At 43.7% G+C, this 20,492-nt stretch overlaps 1 protein-coding gene across 2 annotated transcripts in view; it reads right to left on the bottom strand.

Annotated features, from left to right (window-relative positions):
• Nucleotides 1-11,727: 11,727 nt before the first annotated feature.
• Nucleotides 11,728-20,492, bottom strand: part of TRIM36 (tripartite motif containing 36) — a 36,153-nt gene continuing 27,388 nt past the window's right edge. For both annotated transcript variants that reach the window (XM_045069308.1, XM_045069309.1), the window contains 3 exons: nt 18,703-18,993; nt 15,414-15,711; nt 11,728-13,839 (listed from right to left, as the gene is read on the bottom strand). In XM_045069308.1, the coding sequence (XP_044925243.1) occupies nt 13,485-13,839; nt 15,414-15,711; nt 18,703-18,993 (944 nt within the window). In that variant the 3' untranslated portion in view covers nt 11,728-13,484. The remainder of the gene's footprint in view (nt 13,840-15,413; nt 15,712-18,702; nt 18,994-20,492) is intronic.

The raw sequence follows: 20,492 nt of genomic DNA, 5'->3' as shown, positions 1-20,492 counted from the left end.
TGCTGCCACGCAGATGTTAATGTGAGCGTGGAGATCTGACCAGGCCGGGAATTTGCTGAGCACCTACTGTATGCCAGCAAGCTACAGAAGGAACTCATCTCAACACGTCCTTCAAGGTCACTGTTTGTAAAAGCAACACAGTAATCTAAGAGCGACTTTCTACCACCCCATCCCATAGACTGGTCCAGCTCAAAAAATAAAATGGTTCAATGACCAGAAGAAAAATAAATCCTTTTTATCCTTCAAACATATTCTGTATTAACACAACACTTAGCACCAGACAAGAAGCGAAACAGGAGGAAGAAAAAAAAATCTTATCTCCCAAACCTACCAAGATCAAAGGAACGCCCATGTCACTGAATAGAGCTGCGTTGTGAGTTCTACTGGGTGACAGAACTGGAAAGAATCTTCTAGAGAAACTGGGGCTTTGTGAAGCTAACACTCATCGAGGACTTACATACACTAGGCAGACATTACTTCAAAACCCTACCCATTTTTGGATGAGGAATCCAGCTTCGAGGGGTCATGAAATTGCGCCAAGGTCACCCCGGGGTGGCAACATGTCCGCTGTTTGAGCTCAAGCTTCCTTCACTCCAGACAGAGCACCTTACAGGGCCCCAGGATCCCCAAGGGGTGGATCCAAAATGTGCCCCAAATGAAAACTCAGTTGGCAAAAATCCAGGAGAGCAACTGAGGCAGGAGTTAAGTGGCACTGAGTTAGGAGGGTGGAGAGAATTTACCAGAGAAGCCATCAACCTTTATCTATAACTTACTAGGCTTCCAGAAGTGGTATAGAGATTTGCGGACAAAGGCTTCTGGTGCACTTGGGAGGAGGGATTGAAGAAAGCAAATGGATGTTCTAGATAAGCTCTCTGATACACTAGTCTCTTTTTTTTTTTTTTAGGAGTTTATTCATTCACTTGACAGAGACAGAGCATGCACAAGCAGAGGGAACAGCATGAGGAGAGAGAAAAGCTAAGCAGAGAGCTGGACATGGGGCTTGATCCCAGAACCCGGGACCATGACCTGAGCCAGACACTTGACCAACTGAGGCACCCAGGTACCCCTGCACTATTCTATCTTGTAAAAGATTTGTAATAGGGGCACCTGGGTGGCTCAGTCAGCCAAGACTCCAACTCTTGATCTCAGCTCAGGTCTTGATCCCAGGAATGTGAGGTCAAGCTCCCACATTGGGCCCTGCATCAGAGCCTACTTAAAAATAATAAAAGATTTTTCATAGCTTATCTTTTGATAAGAATCGCTTACTTGGCATGGGTTAAAAGCCCTGAGATAATGCACTTTGTGAGGTCCCACTGAGCCTACACACATGTCCGTGAAAGGGTCTACACCCAATTCCAGTGTGGGGGAGGGGCTCTTCACATATCCAAGAGATTCTCTGGATAATAGCTGGGTAGCTGGGTGTCCTCCAATTCGACTCAATTCTGACACTACCCCCCAGACAAAGCATCAAATTCCAGAGTTGAAGGCGATAAAAACAAAACAATAAAAAAAAAAAAAAGAGGTCCAAAGTGGTGTCACTTAGACCCAAGTTCCCATAATGTAATTGCATTTTTTACCTCCCCCAGAAATGTAGTCTTAATGTGTCCAAGTCAGGAATTATCTTTAACCAGTGTCACTGAGTCTGCCACTCAGGCCCTCTCCGTGCCCCCGAAGAAAAGAAGAGGTCATCTGTGGGGGCAGGAGCCCCTGCTCCTCCCCCTAGAAAGCAGCCTCACCTAGAACATTCCTTCTCTTCTGTGAATAATTTCCATACCTCATGCTCCTTCCATAAAATCTTTCCATTCTGGGGGTGCCTGAGTGGCTCAGTTGGTTAAGGCTCTGCCTTTGGCTCAGGTCATGATCCCAGGGTCCTGGGATCAAGCCCTGCATTGGTCTCTCTGCTGAGCAGGAAGCCTGCTTGCCTTTCTCTCTCTCTCTGCCTGCCTCTGCCTACTTGTGATCTGTCAAATAAAAAAACAAAAATATTTTAAAACCTTCCCATTCTGTACAACTCCTCAGAGCTCTCTCTACTTGCTGGGTGGGATGTCTCCCAATTGGTGAATCATTCAGTCAGGCTAATTTGATCTTCAAATGTGCTTGGCTGAATTTTTTTATTTAACAAAGGGCTCAGTCCTGGAAGGCTGCCTCCTCCCCATTTCGGAGGCCCATCGCTAGTCCAGGCAGTCTCCTGTGGTTCTGACCCACTTGGCTATCCAGCAGAGATTCCCACAACCTCTTCCTTGGGATGATGAATTTGATAGAGCAGCTCACAGAACTCAGAGAAACTATATTTACTGGGTCACTGGTTTGTTCGCCAGATGGAAGAGATGCACAGGGCATGGTATAGGAAAAGGGGCATGGAGCTTCCAACCTCTCTGAACATGCCACTCTCTCCAAAGTCCCATGTGTTCACCAACTCAGAAGTTCTCCAACCCCCTCCTTTTGGATTCTTATGAATTCTTCATTACATTGACATGTTTGATTAAATCATTGGCCACTGGTGGTTTAACTCAATTTCCAGCCCTTCTTCCCTCCCTAGAGGTGGGTTGGGGAGGGGCTCAAAGTTCCAACCCTCCCATTACCTGGCCTGGGTCCACTGGCAAGGACCTCCCATCCTCGGGGAGAATCCCAAAGTCACCTCATTGACCTAATGGAGGGCATCTTTGGTGAGCTCTTCCCTTAGGAAGTTCCAAAGGTTTAAGAGCTCCATACCAGGACCAGGGACAAAGACCCAATGTGTACATATCATAAACGACAATGTCACGCCACACCAAACGGGTGGTTGTATAAATGGGGGTTGGGTCTCAGGGGTCTAGGCTGGAGACAGACTATGGAACCCTTGGCCAAGAGGTGGCTACTGAAGTGCCAAGATGAGAAGATCTAAGGGCTGGGATAATGTGAGTTAGAGCTCCATTAGGTCGATAATGGAACTGCTGAATCCTGAAACCCTAGGAGCAAGTACAGATGGTCTAAAATTACTCAAAATTCTCTCCCAGAATGTCAGCATGAGAAAAAAAAAAAAATGAAACAATCTAGATTCTCTAGCCTTTCTCTAAAGACTCAGCTCATCTGTGTAGAAGCGATCCAACCTGTAACACATTTCCTCACATGGGCCATCCAAGCTCCCTAGTAAAGATCAGGATGGTCTTTACTCAATCAGGTCAGCCTAATTTCAGAGGCTATTTTTACAGCACAGATAAGTACCTTACTGCTTCAGTCTGAGCTTGTCATCGGCACGCAGCCTCTTCTATTCATGTAAGAGCAGACTCCCCAGATGTCTAGGTCCAAATGCATAGTCACCTGAAAGCCGAAGATAGCCTATTGTCCTTATATCACAGGGAAACTAGCTTGGAAAGACTCAGAAAAATGACGAGTTGAAGAACCAACGGGGGAGGTGGGTCAGGGGATAGGTACTGAGGAGGACACTTGTGACGAGCACTGGGGGTTGACGTTAGTGATGAATCACTAAATTTTGCTCCTGAAACCAGCATTACACATTAATGTTAACTACCTAGAATTTAAATTTTTTTTTTAAAAAAAGGCCAGTTTGGAGAAAGGAGTCAGTATCACGGATCACCATAATCTAAAAAATATTAAAGCCCATAAATTAAGTCTATGTCAGTGAACTACATTCCTAGATTAATTGGGAAGTTATATAATGGACTCCAATAATTGAACTTTATTTCATGTCTCTTTCATCAAAACATTTTGGACTAGGGAAGCTGGCTGACTCAGTGTGTAGAGCATGTGACTCTTCGATCTCGGGGTTCTGAGTTCGAGCCCCATGTTGGATGGAGAGATTACTTAAAAATAAAATCTTAAAAAAAAGATTTTTGGGACCATGTTCAGTGTGATTTTTCCCTATGGCCCCTAAATCACTTATGGAGGTTAATATAGACTTTCTTTCTCATTTCCATAAATAACCTTCTCAAGTATCAAGTAACGTCAGTGGTCAAACTACTTACAAATAAACTGTGGATAGGTTGAAAATGTGAAGAGAGGTTTTTGTGTCTTTGGGCTGAATTAAAATGGATGAAGCAAAAAAATTTTGCAGGGGGAGATTTCTCCAACAGAGCTCTGACGAGACTATTTGAGATAGGCAAGCTGAAGAGACTCCATTTTAGAGAGATTCTATGTCCACTGTTTTCCTGGTAGACCAGTGTACTCCTGATCCGTATTCTGCCTCTGAATAAGCCAAAGAAGCTATCAAGAAAGTTTGTCATGGTCTGAGTTTTGTCCAAGGCCCCAAGCACCTGATAACACCTCAGAACCACCAGATGTCCAAATATGTTCCAGAACATTCCCTCCAAATTTTGGCTCGACTGGCATCAAGACCCCTACCTTCAGTAATGTACCAAGTAAACCCCATTGTTCACCTGACACTTACCCGTGATCAGCGCTTACCCTGGCTTTCTGGAGGAATGCATTTCCTGGACCCTTTTCTAATATAATCCCCCTAACCCCGGGCTATGATAACACTTAGTCTTCTCTTGGTTCCCGAGTACCCCAGACACTGCCTATTCTCTCTCTCCCCTGCCATTAGATACACTCCATTTTCCCTTTTCTGGTTCATGTTGGAGTTCTATCCTGGGGGAAGCCAAGAAGGCTCTTGGCGGGTCCTGTGGGACCCTCCCCTGGCTCCCCATCCTGCCTGCCTCATATTCACACATAAAAATCTTTTTCAAAGAGGGCTTCAACCACCTCCCTTTAGACTCGAACTTTTTCCTTTTTTGGGGGGGGGGGTTGTTTTTTTTATTTTATTTGACCTCAAATTTTCTAATGGATTAAGGTCTTCTTTCCAGCTTATTTCTTATCCCTGCCCAAAGACCCTGCCGGTGAGGCGTCCCCTAATGGGAACAAAACTCCTCCGGCAAGCACTTAGGACTGTCCTGAGCCAGCAAGACCCCGCGTGACACACCCCAAGACAAGGGTCGAAGTGACCTTCACAACCCACCTGCATGCACCTGACCTTTTTTTTTTAACTATTTTATTTATTTATTAACTTACTTATCAGAGAGAGAGAGAGATCACAAGCAGGGGGCACAGAGGCAGTAGCAGCAGCAGACTCCCGGCTCATCAGGGAACCCAATCTGAAACTCGATCCCGGATCCTGGGATCATGACCTAAGCCACCCAGGAGTCTCTCATGCACCTGATCTTTGTCCCACATTTTCCTTATATAAACCTTGTCGTATTCTCAGCGCTTTGCACACGGTCCTAGAGAGGTCACCGCCGTCTTCCTTTTTCCGGTGTTGACCTCCTGCAATAAATCCCTTTGTTTCCCCCACTCCTCTCTGCCTTTCATCAGCAGCGAGCCGCGTTTTTTCCTTTTCTTTTTTAAGCAAGCGCTAGGCCCAACATGGGACTCGGAATCCCAACCCGAGATCAAGAGTCATGTGCTCTACCCAGCCAGGCGCCCCCTGGCGACACTTTCCAGAGCACTTTATATTTGAGGGGAAAGGAAAAGCATGAATTAAGACAGATTTGGGGATAACATCACCAAAGTACATACATCTCTGCTACCTAACAGCAATTCTAGGTAAAACAAACAAACAAAAACCCCATAACTCCATCCATTTCAGAATCCGTCATCTAGATCTGAAAATGGCCTATGAGTATTTCTTACCACCCCAAATCCTCAACACTCACATTACCAACTTCAGAGTACTGGTTCCTTTGAAAATACTTAATATGCTGAGTCCACTAAAGAACTCGAAAAAACTGAGAATTTCTCATCTTCCCAAATCACTATACCTCCCTTTCAAAACTCCGAGCCCTGGGACGCCCGCCTGGCTCTCGGTGGCAGAGGACACTCCCCATCTCGGGGTGGTGAGTTTGAGCCCCACACTGGGTACAGAGCTTATTTAAAAAACGAAACTGTCAACCTTGAAAACCTCAAAGTCTTTCCGCGGCAGGGCAAATAATAATGGTGTGACAAAGAAAACCATTCAAGTTTTCCTTATTTTGTATGACACTGTTATTTGTACACACAAGGAAGCAAAACATATGCAGACACATTCCTCCTGGGAGTGGCCACTCTGAAACCCCTCTGCCTTGGCTCACATTATAAAAGGAGGGGCACTGGGTGGCTCAGTTGGTAAGCCTCTGCCTTCGGCTCAGGTCATGATCTCAGGATCCCCGCGATGTGGGGGAAAAAGGCAAAAGAAAAATTAATTATTAATTCCCTTACTACCTACAGCCCATTGACAGGACCCTGAACAGGCAGAGTGACATTCCTCTAGGGACTCAACTGCTTAATGTTGACACTCTGCTTAGGGCAAAAGGCAATCCTGGCCAGACCCTCCCTGTCTCCCAGATCCTTGAAGTCTACTTTAATGTATAAAAATGCCTCTGGGAACTTCCTTTATCTCTACCACCACCGCTGCCGCCCCCCACAACCCAGGATAGGTGTTGGCGATCATCCCCCAGGCATATGACCCACAGATATACATCTGAAGGGTCTCGTGACTAAGGTTTTATTAGTTGGTAATAACCTTTTCCCAACAGCAGCTAGCCCCAAGGTCCTGGAAACCTTGCTTCCAAAATTCCTTAGAGACTCACTCTATCCCTAAGCCCCTCCCAACTTGAAAGTGTATAAGGGGGCACTCCTCAGGACCCCAGTGCAGCTCTTTCTGCCAGGGATCCTGTCCCCATGCTTTAATAAAACCACCTTTGTGCACCAAAGACATCTCAAGAATTCTCTCTGGGCTGGGGGCTTCGAATCCTAAGGTTCTTTCCTACATCAGTGGGATGGAGCCCCACATCCCATCAGGCTCCCTGCTCAGTGGGGAGTCAGCTTCCCCCTCTCCTCCCTCCTCCCGCCACACCCTCAAGCCTCCCTGGCTTTAACTGTTTCTCTTAAATGAATAAATAGAATCTTTAAAAAAAAAAAAAAAAGTATAAGACTAGAAAATCTATCCATCCAACAGTGAAATTCTACGCTGTCCTTAAAAACTTGTTTTTTTTTTTTTAATTTAATGATGGAAATGATTGTTTCCGTTGTCATTTTAAGGGGTTTAATACCCAATGAAACTGCTTTTCAGCCTCCCACAGAAAGGTCTAACCCCATCAGTCATTCAGGAATGTTTCAATCCATGCCTGAGAGTCTGCCATTCAGGGGGTCCCTCTCCAACCCCCCAAAGGATGATGAGGTCATCTACATGACAAGACCTCTTGCTTTCCTCCCCGATGGGAAAGCAGTCCTACTGGTAAAAACCCTTTTCTTCCGCTAGAAACTTTCTCAGCCAGCCTTCCTGCTATCAAAGCCTTCTATTGCCCACCATCAGGCTCACCCAAACCCCCACAGCCCCCTCCCCTCCAAAACCCTTACTGCGGGGAGCACTGGGTGTGGTGCATAAACAATGAATCTTGGATCACTGAAAAACTTAAGATTAAAAATAAAAGCCTTCTATTGTTTGATAAAAGCTGCGATCCCCAAACTTACTCGGCTAGATTTTGTTCATTTTTTGTTTGTTTTTTTTTTTTTTTTTTTTTCAAGATTTTATTTAATTGTCAGAGAGCACAAGCAGGGGGAGCGACAGACAAGGGGAGAAGCAGGCTCTCTCCTGAGCAGAGAGCCCGATGCAGGACTCCATCCCAGGACCCCAGGATCATAACCTGAGCTAATAAAGGCAGAAGCTTAACTGACTGAGCCCCCCAGGTGCCCCTGGATTTGGTTTTTTAACAAGGGATACACTCTCCTTAGCCATGTTGGGAGAATTCAAATAAGGTCTCCGATATGCAATTAGCCGTTTCTGGAGCGTAGCAGTCAATACACAGCCAACTTCCAGAATCACTGATGCTTATCTAGGCAAGTCTTTTAGCTGTGGGTATGTTTTGCAACTAACACCCTCTAGTATCATGGGGGACCACGGGTCAGGATCAAGCAAATTCTACTCACATTTCTCAAAGATACCTGCTGGGAGTGGCTGATTTCCTTAAATATCTGGTGACCCCTATAGCCTCCACATTCTTTTGGAAGTCTCAACATTGAGTACCATTCGACACAGTATCTGGGGAGTTTCAATTAAAGTGTTTGCCTAAATGCGCAAGCCTTCAAAACGGCGTAAAAAGAAAATCGGACCTTACCTGTAAATCTCAGGAGGCCCACTTTGGAGTACGGCTCTCATTCCAGTCGAGCCGGCCACGTTTTCACTGCAAACTAGTCCTGTCTTAGTGCCTCACATCCCAGAACCCTCTGGTGTCTGAAAGTCCAACTGATGTCTCCCGTGCGCCTGAGAGCCTGAGCCCCAGATCAGCCCTTGGCCTCGCCATGAGCTGGTTAGCAATGCACACTCCCCAGTCCCCACTCAGCCCTCCTCAATTTTAGCAAGATCCCCAGGTGAGTCGCTTGCCTTTTCACACTTGCTGTGTGGCTTTTTAATTAGAAGTCCACCCTCCACTCCTGGGGCGCCAGAGAAATCTAGCCTGAGCTAGGTGTCCCCGAGAAGTCCAAGCTTGACTCGGACTACCATACACTACCCAAGACCTTTTCCTCTGCGTTTCGTGAGCGCGTCTTCCTTGTTAAGTGATAACAAAGACAGACGCTTGGGCTGTCGGATCTCGGTGGCTCCGAATCTACACTTAATTTTTATCTGTCTGAATGCTACCCCAAGGGATTCATCTACCTCTTTCTAGGTTCGCTCTGGGCGTTAGACACAATTAAGAGCAGGTGAACAGACTAGTTATGACTCCCCTAATACCATCGTGTATTCGAAGGTGTTCTGATCATTCGTAAAAGATATTAGAGAGTTAAATACCGTTTTGGGGAATGCTGCTGAAAAGCAGAATGTGTGAGCATCTGCCTTGGGCTCAGATCATGATCCCAGGGTTCTGCGATGGAGCCCCACAATGGGCTCCCTGCTCAGCGGGGAGTCTGCTTCTCCCTCTCTCAACTAAATAATTAAAAAATAAAATCACACAGGTATTAAAGGACAAAACTCATGTATGAATCCAAAACTCACCACTGCTTTGGACACGTGTTCCACAGAATCATACAGGCAATAAATGCCGTGAGAATTCCTGGCGTCAAATATAAAACATCTAACTCTAACAAGCTAGCATGCCAACTTATTCTCTTTTCCTTCAACCTATAAACTGCGGCTAGATCACTGCTTAGGCTCCTACTACAACGTACTGACCTCTACAGCATTTCATGAATGTCTTCATGCTTTCTCATCACCCAACAATGTGAAGGAATTAGGCACATTTAAGAAGGAATTCAAATGTCACACGTGAGGGGCACCTGGTGGGCTCAGCTTGCGACTTTTTTTCTTTGAAAGATTTTATTTATTTAACAAGTAGTCAGAGAGTCGGGCAGAGAAAGAGGAGGAGGCAGGCTCCCTGCGGAGCAGAGAGCCCGATGTGGGGCTCGATCCCAGGACCCTGGGATCATGACCTAAGCTGAAGGCAGAGGCTTTAACCCACTGAGCCACCCAGGCGCCCATCTGTGACTCTTGAGCTCAGGGTTCGGAGTTCAAGCCCCACCTTGGGGGTAGGAGTTACTGAAAAAAAAAAACCAAAAAATTTTTTTTTTAATTTCACATGTTAAAGTTACAAGCAGAACTGACAACTCAAGAAATTTTACCCAGATCATCATTTCTGGGCTACACATAGTTCCTGATCGTCAGATGTGCTTTACCTGAAAGTGGAGAGATCATTTAGGGCAAACAAAATCAAAATGGGGAAACAAATTAAAGATGACAAAGTATCTTAAAACTCTCAAATCTCAAATCATATTGAATCTACTCACCATATACAATAAAAGTTCAATTTATAAGAGATTTTCCAAGACAGCGTCCTCAGCCAAGCACATACACATTACAACCCCATTACGAAAAAAAAAAACACACTTGTGTTATAAAATTAAGATCTGAAAAAAATACTCCTTTTATGATCCATCATTGCAAAAATACTTTTTCTAGTTCCAAGATGGCAACGTCCTACCTGCCTCTTCCTCTTGAAAATCGTACCCCCTCCCAAAGAAAAAAACCATCCTAAAACAAAAATATACAGGAAACTGAAAAGCCAACTCCAAGCGCTACCAGTTGACCTGTGTAACCATTAACGACACGGACATGAGAGCAGATGGAGGGAGGAAAAGTCAAATCGGAGCTTGTACTGGGAAGACCCCACGAGCTGCATTTACCCTCGCCAATCTCCAGGCAGGCTCAGAAACCACAGGGACCATGTAAGGGAAAGCAACAGAGGATCCTAGGGCTGGTTAAGCAGGAGAGATTCAATGTGCTGTGATCCAGAAGTGATTAAAAACTGGGCACCACTCCTGTCTTGGGGCGCTAATATTTTAGAAAATGCAGACAAAAGTGAAATGTCTAAGAGCGTCAAGCAAACAACTCAAGCAGGAAAAAGGGGATTACAGTGTGTTGGGGGGTGGAAGACACAATTTAAAGAGGAGTTATGGACACCTGAGCGACTCCAACCCAGGAAGATCATCTTCACTGTCTGCATCTTCAGAGAGCCCTTGCTGGGTGGTTGCCAGTAGGGTTTGGCCAATAAGTAGCACCAACAGACCCAGTGAAGGATATTTCTACTCCCTCCGTGTCCTGGCACCACTCTCAAGGGTCAGGTGAGCCCAACTCCCAGCAAGCAACCCTTCCTTAATGTCTCTCTGTCCCCAACATCTTGGAACACAATTTCCCCTTCCCTTCCTTGCTCTAGACACAGTAATGGCTTTGAGTGGTGACTCATCCTTCCAGGGCCTCACCAGTTTCTCCAGGATGGCTCACATCTCCAAGTAATCTTTTCATTACCGTTTCAACAGGTCCCTCTATTGTGAAGGCTACTTTCTGCCAGAACCCAGGCTCCATCAGCTTGCCATCTCAAAGCCTTCTTGAGCTCCCTTATTTTCTACCCAGCATGCTCATCACTTGGCTCTTTGTAGGGCCAGCTCCTTCGGGGTGAGGTGTCAAACTTCTAAAGGGGCATCCCTGACCGCCCAATCTAACAGCCCCTTCCTCACTCTTCTAGCACTCCATTTCCTCAAAAGGAAGCTCCTAAGACCTGGCTGGGCGGTCTTGGTCACCTTATAACCAGTACACAGCTCCATGTCTCAGAAAGAGCGGGAGTCGAGTCCCAGGAGAAACTTCAATTTTCAGGATGTTCATCGCCGTGAACAAGCTAGTGAAGTTCTTCTAAAATGAAGGCAGGCCTGTCTTGTCTTTAACATTTGGTTCTCCAGTTTCTGTAGCCATGCCAGGATTGATGGTATTCCCACATGGGACACACTCTAATCCGATGATGACCGGAGTGTGTTCAATGCCTAGGAGATAACTCTGACTCCTCTTACTTTTATGAAAGCAACTGCAACTATGAGAATTAAATTATACAGGATAATGGGAATAGCCTGGAATCAACTTAAAAAAAAAAAAAAAAAAGGAAGACCCATCAAACATGAACAACAATGCGTTGTGACCCACAACCAGAGCCCAATGACCCTAGGATATGAATATGAACTAAAGAGTCTTCTGATCAAAATCTGATTACGGAGCAGAAAAGGAACTGTCTCCTGACAATCTGATCAGTTAGCTGAAGTAAACTAGTTTCACGTTAAGCTTTTCTAATGACCGCTTGGACAAGAATTAGAGCTAGTAAGTACATGCCCAAAAACCTTACATAAAAACCTTAGCTCTAAGTTAATATACTCAGCTGAACTTCTCTTATCAGTGATTTGTTTCCATTTTCCACGTAAACAGACTGAGGATTCCCAGGATGTGGTCCAACAGTTACACGTATTTCAATTTTTATTGAAAATGAAAAAATCCAGAATGATTCTTATACAACTCTACAAGGTTTTATGCACCTTTTCTATTCCTCTTAAAGCTTTTAAAGTGTCTACATGGTATGTGCTTACACAGTCTTGAGACTCAAACCTCACCACACACAGGGCTTTAGCAGCCCGAATGTACAATGACGCACGAACGCTGCGGAAATTTAGTTAGCCTATGTCATAAAGTGCTAATCATCAGTGGGAACGGAACAAGGCCTGCTCAATCCTGGACTTCACCATGAGAGCTCCCACTTGCGCTGGTGACGAAAAAGCTAATTTGATATACTACCCGCCTGAGGGACGGATTCCCATTTAAAAATATGTATTAAAGACAAACAAACAAGGAAACCAGGTAAGGCCGAAGATTTGGGTTGATCTATCAAAACAGGACAACAGCATTTCAAAACCATGAGTGCTAAAGTGTACAACAGTCTAGCTTCTGAATATTTTAATGTCTAAAAAATACACAGTTTAAATTAAAAAGACATCTAGGTAAGAGACAGCTTTTAAAAATGAACATAAAATTTCAATTAAAATATTAATTCTTCAAACGAAGAGCTGTTAAAAGGGTACACAGTCACTATGATTTTTGTTATTATTCCTAAACAAGCAGATTTGTCTTTTACTTACTTTTACAGATGCTTACTGCTAAACAATCGGCCACAGAAAACATCCAACTGACCAGTTACTTCACATTTTAGAATAATTTAATGACTTTAAAATAAGTCATGAACTTTCCAAACATGTAAACATAAACCAGGACAATCTAATATACAGTATCAGTGCCAAAAAGAAGAAAATCATAAAATCACAGGACACGATAGGAGGGCAAAAGAACAATATGCCAAATATCAGTGAATCTTCACTAATATTTGTAAAAAAATAAATTATTTGGTATAACTCATTTCACAGAGTAAGAAAAACTGAAGACAAATTTTACATGAAGTGACAAGTTTCAAGTGTTAGCCAAGAACTTTGTGTTTCCTGCAGACAGACAAACAATGTTTAACTACACACGAAGGTATGGGCATTACAGCTAAGGAACTCTTCAAAATATCCTTAAAAATACAAGTTGTAATCTTAAAAGAAAAAAAAAAAGCAGTATTCACTCTGCAGGGAATATACTCTGAAAATCCGTCATACACCTCAAAATACATAATTTTCCATTTAAATATACTACCATTTGTCTGACCTTTTTAACCTATCTATACTTTCGTTCTCCTATGAAAAACATATATGAGACACAAGCTAAGTACTAATTTCCACCCATAAGGCATCTAAAAAATATCTTAAGACATGAACATGATACAAAATGAAAAAAATCAACCACCAAAGAAATGTAATAATAAATACTTTTGTATCCCTTCCCTCCCCGCCAAAAAAGAAATTTAAGTATCAGCAACAGGGCTGACATAAATAAATTAGATTTCCTGTTCATAAAAAAAGACAGACAGTCCAGTTAGAGAGTTAACCATTTCAGAGTTAATTAACCAGGAGTGTCTTTACTCCCATGGCTTGTGAAAGGCAGGACGACGACAGGAAGAGGCAGAACTGTTTAGGTTTTCCGATTTAAGAGGAAACACGCACAAAAACCACTGTGATCACAGACTACTTAGATGATATGTAATTAGTTACGAAGGTTAACACCAAGGCATTATTCTGCTCCCCTTTCCTACCCTAAGTCACGTCAGATGCTTAAACTACATGTGCTCTTGGTATTCTAGGTATTTTGCCGTGATGGGTTCCTCCAGCTGGACTCCCCCACTGCCCATTAAGGCAAATGCTGGGTACATGGTGTGCGAGCAGTCCACCTGGCGCTCGTAAAGGCATTTCATGTGATCCATGTCATAGAAAGCCACTCTGCCTTTGTCGTAGTCAAGGAAAATCCCTATACTCGTGGGCATGGGGAGAACTCTGTTCTCAGGCTCGTTGGCAGAAGTGGCTGACTTGGGTATGAAAAACTTCTTCATGCCAATGGTGACCAGTGTGAATGGCTGTGAGGAGTCAAAGCAGGCGTCTTCACTTCCGCTGTCATGGCCGCTGTCTTGCTCATATCTGGAACACAACGGATGGAGTCTTAGCGGGGGTGCCAAGCCACAGGCCTTCGGGGGGGCCTCCAAACGGTTTCATGCAATGATATACATCGCTTTCAAATTACACAGTACATCAAAAACTTTTATTAAGATACAAATCAGTTAAAAACATGACGACTACACATGGCCATTTAGAGTGATACCAGAGACTCAGCCCCAAATTCTTTGTCATGAACTATCATAAAATGTCTATATATATACCTACAGATGAGAAAAATAATAAAACCCCATAAAATAATTCCGGACTCTGGCCTCTCAGAACTGAAGTGGGGGAGGAGTGCCTAGCTGGCTCAGACTCTTGTTTCAGGCTCATGAGTTCAAGCCCCACACTGGGTGTAGAGATTGCTTAAAATAAGTAATAATAACGGAAGGGAAAAACTGAAGGGAACGGTCAGATTAAATATTCATAGCACATAATCATACATTAAAAAAAAAAAATATATATATATATATATATATATATATATATATAAGACCAAGATGTGTGCCCTAATACAAGGAATTGGCAAATTAAAGTAAAATACACAAGCAATGCAAAACAATGCAGGAGAAAAAGTCATGTTTCATGGTCCTCAGAACCCTCATTCAGCACTGGGATTTCTACACGGTTCTATGAGGCAAGCAAGCAAGAATGAGAGGGTCTCCCCCCCAACAAATATAAATTTTGGATACAATGGTCCTTCCATTTTCCTCCTGGGCAGAGTTCACTTCTTACGTATTTGTGATTATGGTACAATGGCACTTTTTTTTTTTTTTACGTTGACACTTTTAATCAGATTTTTTCACTTCTAATATTTCTGATATTATAAGCTTTTTAAACATTATGAATGCCAATTTTCTACCAATATTCTAGGTCTATGGCATTATGTTTAACTGACCATATCCCAATTACTGTTTTCATCATTTTGTCTTTTTTTCACCCTAGAGCAAAATGCTCTTCCTATCAACTCCGATTATTAATTTGGGATTCTATCAAAAATGGACTATGTGGGCCAGTAGACCTTATCCCATCTAAAACAACGAAACCATACAATCTCGGTTCAATCACCCATCTCTTAAGACACTGGAAGTCTCTGATATGGAAACCCATGTCCCATCACTCAATGTTGTAAAATCCTCACAGGGGACTTTGAAGAAAACTGTGCCCCATAACAAAAGAACGACTTCATATCTGTTCTCAGTGCACCATGCACTTGAGTAGCACTGACCACAGAAGCAAAGCAGCAAGGTAGCTGAGATGAAAACCTTTTGAAATTTCAAAGTGCAAAGCACAGTCAAGAGGTATCCAGAACAGATTGACTTCCTCGCAGCTCCAAAAGGAACTGCTGAGTCGCAATTCTCACTGTGGAAATACAAGACAAGCCCGACCCCTTTCCTCAGCCAGCCACCTAACCGCAGCCAAAGCACCAGGGTCTAAGGAAAGCACTCGGACCGTGGTAAGTAAACCCAGGCGGACTTCCTGGCTTGCCTTGCGCATGAACAAGGCTGTTTATCTACAGAAGGATTCTCAAGTCCTAGACCGGTAAGAGAACCTACCTTGGACTAACTGCATCCCGGGGAGAACGGAGCCACTCCTGCAGTTTATCACTGGAAGCGACGCCCGCCTTGACCAGGTAGGAATACGGCTCCACACGGAAGGCCCAGAAGTGCTTCCCCTTGGTAATTCCAATGTCTCCAATGATGTAGTCCAGGCTCGTGTAATAACCCACTTGGATGCGATCTGCTGCGAGCAGGAGATTAAACCCGGCTCGGCTCTCCACGCGGTCTCTCTTCAAGTTCAGCAGGAGGTGTTCATTATTGTAGCCACATTTTTCATCAAAGAGGAAACTGAAAACTGTGGAGAGAGCTTGGAATTAGTCTGATGACTATGTGTTCGGGTTTCTGTAATTGGCGGTTCGATCTGATCTGGTCTTGAACCAGAAAGGCCTGAAAGGAGCCGTGAGAGGGAAGAGTTCACACTGCCCTCGACAAACTGGACAAACCAACATCCTGAGCAGGAGATCACCTCCAGGAGAATCTCTCTATCCAAAGATGCTCTGAAATGTTGGACGGCAGAAGCAAGCATTTTAAGTTATGAGAAAACCTACCGATGGGGTTCCTTGCAACAGACAGAGCAGATCTCTTCTAAATGTTTTACACTACTGGGATCTGTCCCTTTGCTCAAAATAAGGGACTGTTCATTTTCATAATTATCTGTACATTTTTCTAAACATGCATTCCACATTCTATAGATTTGGAAAACCTTACCTACTCTACTGGGGGCTTTTCCTTATCAACCAACATGGCAGAGATAAGACAGAGCATGATGTTTTTTTTTAAAAAAAAAAAAAAAAAAGGCAAAGGTCTGGGGTTTAGAGAGATGAATGAGTTTTAATCCCTGCTTAAGGGGCGCCTGGGTGGCTCAGTGGGTTAAGCCTCTGCCTTTGGCTCAGGGCATGATCTCAGGGTCCTGGGATCGAGTCCCGCATCAGGCTCTCTGCTCAGCAGGGAGCCTGCTTCCTCCTCTCTCTCTGCCTGTCTCTCTGCCTACTTGTGATCTCTGTCAAATAAATAAATAAAATCTTAAAAAAAAAAAAAAAAAGAGGCAGGCAGAGAGAGAGGAAGGGAAGCAGGCTCCCTGCTGAGCAGAGAGCCTGATACGGAGCTCCATCCCAGGACTCTGAGATCATGACCTGAGCCAAAGGCAGAGGCTTTAACCCACTGAGCCACCGAGGTGCCCAATTTAAAAAAAAATGTCTACTAGCAAGCTAAACCCTTTCTCCATTTACAGGCTGACCAATTTTCCTGGTAATGCCTACTGTCCTGCCATGACCATTCCTGCTTCCAGTCCATCTCAAGTGTCTCCTGGTTTACAAAAAATGTATTTGATTGGTCACCCCATTCACACGGCTTCTCTCAGAGAAAAGCAAGTCAGCTTGGGAGCACCCAGCTGGCTCAGTTAGCAGAGTATGTGACTCTCAATCTAGGGGTTAAGAGTTCAAACCCCACACTGGGTGTCAATATTTCTTTTTTTTTTTTTTTAAAGATTTTATTTATTTATTTGACAGAGGGAGATCACAAGTAGGCAGAGAGGCAGGCAGAGAGAGAGAGGAGGAAGCAGGCTCCCCACTGAGCAGAGAGCCCGATACGGGACTCGATCCAAGGACCCTGAGATCATGACCTGAGCCGAAGGCAGCGGCTTAACCCACTGAGCCACCCAGGCGCCCTGGGTGTCAATATTTCTTAAAACAAAAATAAAAAGGGCATCTGGGTGACTCAGTGGGTTAATACCTCTGCCTTCGGCTCAGGTCATAATCTCAGGGTCCTGGAATTGAACCCACATCTCCCCCTCTCTCTCTGCTTGCCTCTCTGCCTAACTGTGATCTCTGTCAAATAAATATCTGACAAATAGTTGTTTTAAGTAGTAGACAAATATTTGACAAATATTTGTCAAAAAAATTTTTTTAATAAAAAAAAAAAGAAGTTGGAACATGTCATTTCTTCCTTCCCTGTCCACCACATACATCCCCCAAAACAGCAGCTACTTCCAGGTTTCTTTCTAATTCCACTTTCAGTCAGAGAGCAGAGAAAAGAAAGGGGAAACTACATAAATGGTAAAATATCACTTAATACTTGCAAATCCATCCTCAAACTCTCTTATTGGATTTTATTCAAATTCAAGATGAACAATGTTAGCCAACCCTGATCTGTATTTGTATTCTAATTTCTTTTTTTTAAACTGGCCACAATGGGCATGAAATACATGCATGTCCTCTTGGACAAAAGAGGAAGGAAAGACAAGGGTGTATAAAATACGGGCTCGTGAGCCACTGAAGTGGGGCGGGGGGGGGGGGGGGCAACGGGGTCTAAAAACTAACTGGAGGAAGCTCCAAGGCAGCGATCAACCTCTTGCTACACACAGGAGCACAACTTTGCTTCTGAGGATCACTCGTCCACGGAGATGCTGCAGGCAGCACCAGATGTGGTGATTCTCATTCTGGAAAAATCTACAGGAGCTCCATGAGCAGTAGCAGTTTCTGACTCTGAAGGTAGGAGAGGGGGCTGTGAAAGGGGAGCTTTTGGGGGGCAGGGGGAGGGGCAGTTTCTATTTGGTTCTAACATTTGTCCTCCAAACCCACGCATGCAGGGAATCACTGAGTTACTGAGAAAAAATCCGGGGACCCCTGGGTGGTTTGGTGGGTGAAAGCCTCTGCCTTCAGCTCAGGTCATGATCCCAGGGTCCTGGAATCAAGCCCCACATCAGGTTCTCTGCTCAGCAGGGAGCCTCCTTCCTCTCCCCCACCCACCTCTCTACCTGCTTGTGATTTCTGTCTGTCAAATAAATAAATAAAATCCTAAAAAAAAAAAAAGAAGAAGAAGAAAAAGAAAAGAAATAAAGAAAAAATCCGGAGAAGTCAGAAGGAGCTTAATCACAACAGTATTTTATAACATATTTCATAACAATTTTTTTTAAAAATCTACCTAGATCTATGTCATAGAGATTCCTATACACTCACCAAAAATACAGAACTCTACTACTTAAAACTCGTGAGGTAGCATCTATGTGCTTTTAATCTCAAATTAGTAGCCCTGCTCACTCGAAGTTCTTCATGTTCTCTATCTATGTCAGGCCAAATTCTAATCCTGTTCCCAGCCTACCTGGTGAAATTCACGCATGCGATTCTTCCTAAACCTACCTGGGGATGGAATCAGTTTTCTAGAATTTTTTTTTTTTTAAGCAAACGAATGCTAATTTTAGTGTGGATCTAGACATAGAGCTGGCGGTTATTTTTTATCCAGGTATCCTCGGACTCCAAGGCTTTCTGATCCCCCACATTCACACTACCTGGAGCCGGCGGGGTATGAAGGATCAGCTCCCTGCTGCAAGGACTGCAGATGGAGCCCTTGTAGGCTCTCACTCTGAAAGCATAGTTACAATTGCTTTCCAGGTCTGAGATCACTTTGCTGGTGCCACAGACTTCTATCTCGTTCCAAGACAGCATTTCTTCATCTCTATTAATCTTCCGATACTCAAGGACATAGCTATCCGCTTTATCCTTTTCGGGATGGTACCAGTTGATCAGAACATTGTTATACACTTTGCTCTGTTCCTCGTTGATCTCTGGCACGTCTATGCCTGAAAGCAGCAAGATACAAAACGTGGTAAAATCACGGTGTTTCACAACCTGCATGCCCCTCCGTAAAAATGACAGACTGACAAATAACTTCAATCGTTCTGCATGGTCCGAGAAATTTCCTCTTTTTTTTTTTTTTTCTAAGCTTTTATTTCTTTATTTGTCAGCAGGAGAGGGAGAAGAGCACAAGCAGGGGGAGCGGCAGGCAAAGGGAGAATCAAGGCTCCCCACTGAGCAGGGAGCCAGATGCGAACCCATCACAGGATCCTGGGATCGAGACCAGAGCCAAAGTCAGATGCTTATCCAGGTGCCCTGGTCCAAGAATTTTCTGAATCTGTAATGCTGTGTATAAGAAAAGGACCAATTCTGGCAATGTATGACAACTGTGGACACGCAAACTGAAATACGCCAGACAAAGAGACCTACGCTGACCACATGATCCCTCTTCTATGAGGAATCTCAAAGAGCCCAATTCACAAAATCGAAGACTGGAATGCAGGCTGCTGGGGGCTGGAGGAGGGAGCAACAAGCAGTTATCAATCAAGAGGCATAAATTAATCAGTTAAGCAAGACGAAGATGCTCTAGAGAGAACTCAGTACAACATCGTACTCAGAGTCAATGACGCTGTGTTCCACACTTAAAACCTGTTAAAATAACAATCTCAAGGTATGTGCTCTTACCACAACACTGAAAATGAAAAAGAACAAGCACAAAAGACTTTTAAATGTATATTTAGGTTTATACTTGAAAGGAAGGAGAACGACAGAGAAGACGAAAAAAGATTCAGTAGCAGCTTTACGGGTTACATTCATTCTGAAACACTGTAAATTAAAGTTTTTCAACCATCTGCATTTCCATTTCCACCTACTAAGTAACAACACTGGACTTGAAATTGTTAATCTATGTCCTCCTAGAATTATTTTAATAAATAGTTTTAACTCTAAGTTTGGCCAGTCCGACGAAGTTCAATGAAAATTCCATGATTTTCTTCCAGACTGTGTTCCAAAGAGTTGCAAAGCAATTTAAATTAATTTTTCTTGGTATAAACAGGATAGTTTTTTTATTTAAAAAATCAGGAACTACATATAACACACTTGAAGTGACTCAAAGATAATCAGTGTAATACTTTCGTGCAGATCCTGTGCAGATTCTCCCACTGGCATCCCACGCCATGGCTGTATCAACATGTAACAATGATCAGAACTCGGTTTCCAGTTTTTCATGAAAAATACGATACAAAAGTATCGCAGCTAAACCTTCATGCATATGCAGGATTCCGTCCATAGAAGAATTCCAGTAAGCTTAACAGTTTAGGATAAGTTAGTAAAGTCCCTCTCTCTCTCTCTCTTTCAACACACACACACACACACACACACACACACACACACATTTCTATCAAATCAGAGCCTCTCCCAGAAACATACGAGCTATGCAGAAGCCCATCTGGGTATGGAATTTTCGTGCAACCGGAATTTACAGAGCCATAATGACATCTAGAAA

Source organism: Mustela putorius, unplaced genomic scaffold, assembly GCF_011764305.1.
Source record: "Mustela putorius furo isolate JIRA1106 unplaced genomic scaffold, ASM1176430v1.1 tig00003923_pilon_pilon_pilon, whole genome shotgun sequence".
NCBI lineage: Eukaryota > Metazoa > Chordata > Mammalia > Carnivora > Mustelidae > Mustela > Mustela putorius.
This window is presented reverse-complemented; position numbering and strand designations above follow the sequence as displayed.